The sequence below is a fragment of the Mus pahari genome, chromosome 14 (genome assembly GCF_900095145.1).
Source record: "Mus pahari chromosome 14, PAHARI_EIJ_v1.1, whole genome shotgun sequence".
NCBI lineage: Eukaryota > Metazoa > Chordata > Mammalia > Rodentia > Muridae > Mus > Mus pahari.
In genome coordinates, this window is record NC_034603.1 from 67711373 (window position 1) to 67712982 (window position 1610).

At 53.9% G+C, this 1610-nt stretch overlaps 1 protein-coding gene across 2 annotated transcripts in view; it reads right to left on the minus strand.

Moving 5' to 3' along the window:
• Positions 1-765, minus strand: part of LOC110331112 (keratin, type I cytoskeletal 16) — a 2638-nt gene extending 1873 nt beyond the window's left edge. For both annotated transcript variants that reach the window (XM_021211497.1, XM_021211496.1), the window contains exon 1: positions 259-765. In XM_021211497.1, the coding sequence (XP_021067156.1) occupies positions 259-765 (507 nt within the window). The remainder of the gene's footprint in view (positions 1-258) is intronic.
• Positions 766-1610: the final 845 nt, after the last annotated feature.

Genomic DNA, 1610 nt, shown 5'->3' on the forward strand with positions numbered 1-1610 from the left:
ACTCATGTCTACCATCACCCCTATCCTGGGCCCATAGTTAAGGAGCTAAGCTTGCAGCGTAAAGTATCCCTCAGGAATATTAAGAGTCTCCACCTGAGGCATGGATGTTCTTAAAGGACCCCCAGCCACTGCTCTGGATAACTATGACCACTAACCTCCAAAGGTCTTTAGTCTTCTTGCCTATGTATAAGGATCTCTAAAACTATCTTTGTTAAAGGCCACTGTAGTTCTGACTTCTCATGCACCAGAGCCACCCACCTTGTTCTTCAGGTCCTCAATGGTCCTGAAGTAGGAACTGTAGTCCTTGACCTCAGTGGGCCTCTGCCTCTGGTACCAGTCTCGGATCTTCACCTCCAGGTCTCTGTTGGCCTCTTCCAGGGCACGCACCTTGTCCAGGTAGGTGGCCAGGCGGTCATTGAGGTTCTGCATGGTCACTTTCTCACTGCCCACCAGGAGCCCATCACCAAGACCACCACCAAGACCAGCACCAAAACCACCACCAAATCCATCAAATCGACCACCAAATCCACTACCAAGTCCTCCACCAAAACCGCTGCTGCTGAAGCTCCCACTGTAGCCACCTCCAATCCCACAGGCTCCCACAGAGGAGAAGCGAGAGGAGGTAACCGACATGCCCCCGCAGGTGCTGGGAGCCCGGCAGGATCCTCCAGCCAGGACGGAAGACATGCGGCTAGAGCCTCCACCAATGCCACAAGAGCCCTTCATGGAGCTGGAGGAGGTGAACTGGCGGCTGCAGGTGGTCATGCTGAGGAACTGGAGAGTGTGGGCAAGTGAGCAGGGAGAAGAGAGAACTGCTCAATGGAGGCTGCAGATGCTGAGGGTGCCTCAGACACCTGGTTCTTTTATATGCACCAGGGGAAGGCGGGACCTCCAACTGCTGACTCCAGTTCCCCGGTGGATTTCCTCAGTCAGTCCTGTCCAACACCCTATTCTGGGTTGTTCAGCCCAGGGTGGACTCTCTCTCTCTCTCTCTCTCTCTCTCCCATTGCTGGCTCAGAGTTCCTGCCTAGCTCTGTGGGTGTGGAGCCAAGAGAAAAACACACAAATTCAAGTCACTACTGACTCACGTTGTGTAGTCAGAAATGGGCTTCTGTTCCAGGAGCCTGAGGGGACAGCGACAAGAAGCCCTAGGTGCAGGCAACCTCTGGCAGGCGCGTCCTCGGGCTGTGAGTCAACCGGTCCCTGCCCCACAGTGAGAACCTCTGTGCTAGACTCTCTGCTGGAGTCTCACTGATGTCATCCCAAACTGTCGTTGGATACTGTCGCATGAGTCCTACAAGGCATATGGTAGACCTAGGTTGTTCAACGGGGATCCTAAAGCCTATCACCTCCTCTCTCTGTGCCTATTCCCCTTCCACAGGGACAAGTCTGGGGTGGGTAGTTGCAGTCCTTCCTAGTCCTAAAAAAAAAAAAATCCAAGGTTTCCATTCCCATAGGATCTAGTTTGCATTTGGAAGCTGCCGTTGAGACACCAGGATGTCCAGAGTGGTGTACACCATAGCATCCATACACTGTGCTGCCACAAGCCCACCCTGCCTCTCACTCACTGCCCAGTACAGGAGGACCTTGTCATCCTTCTGGGCCTCAGT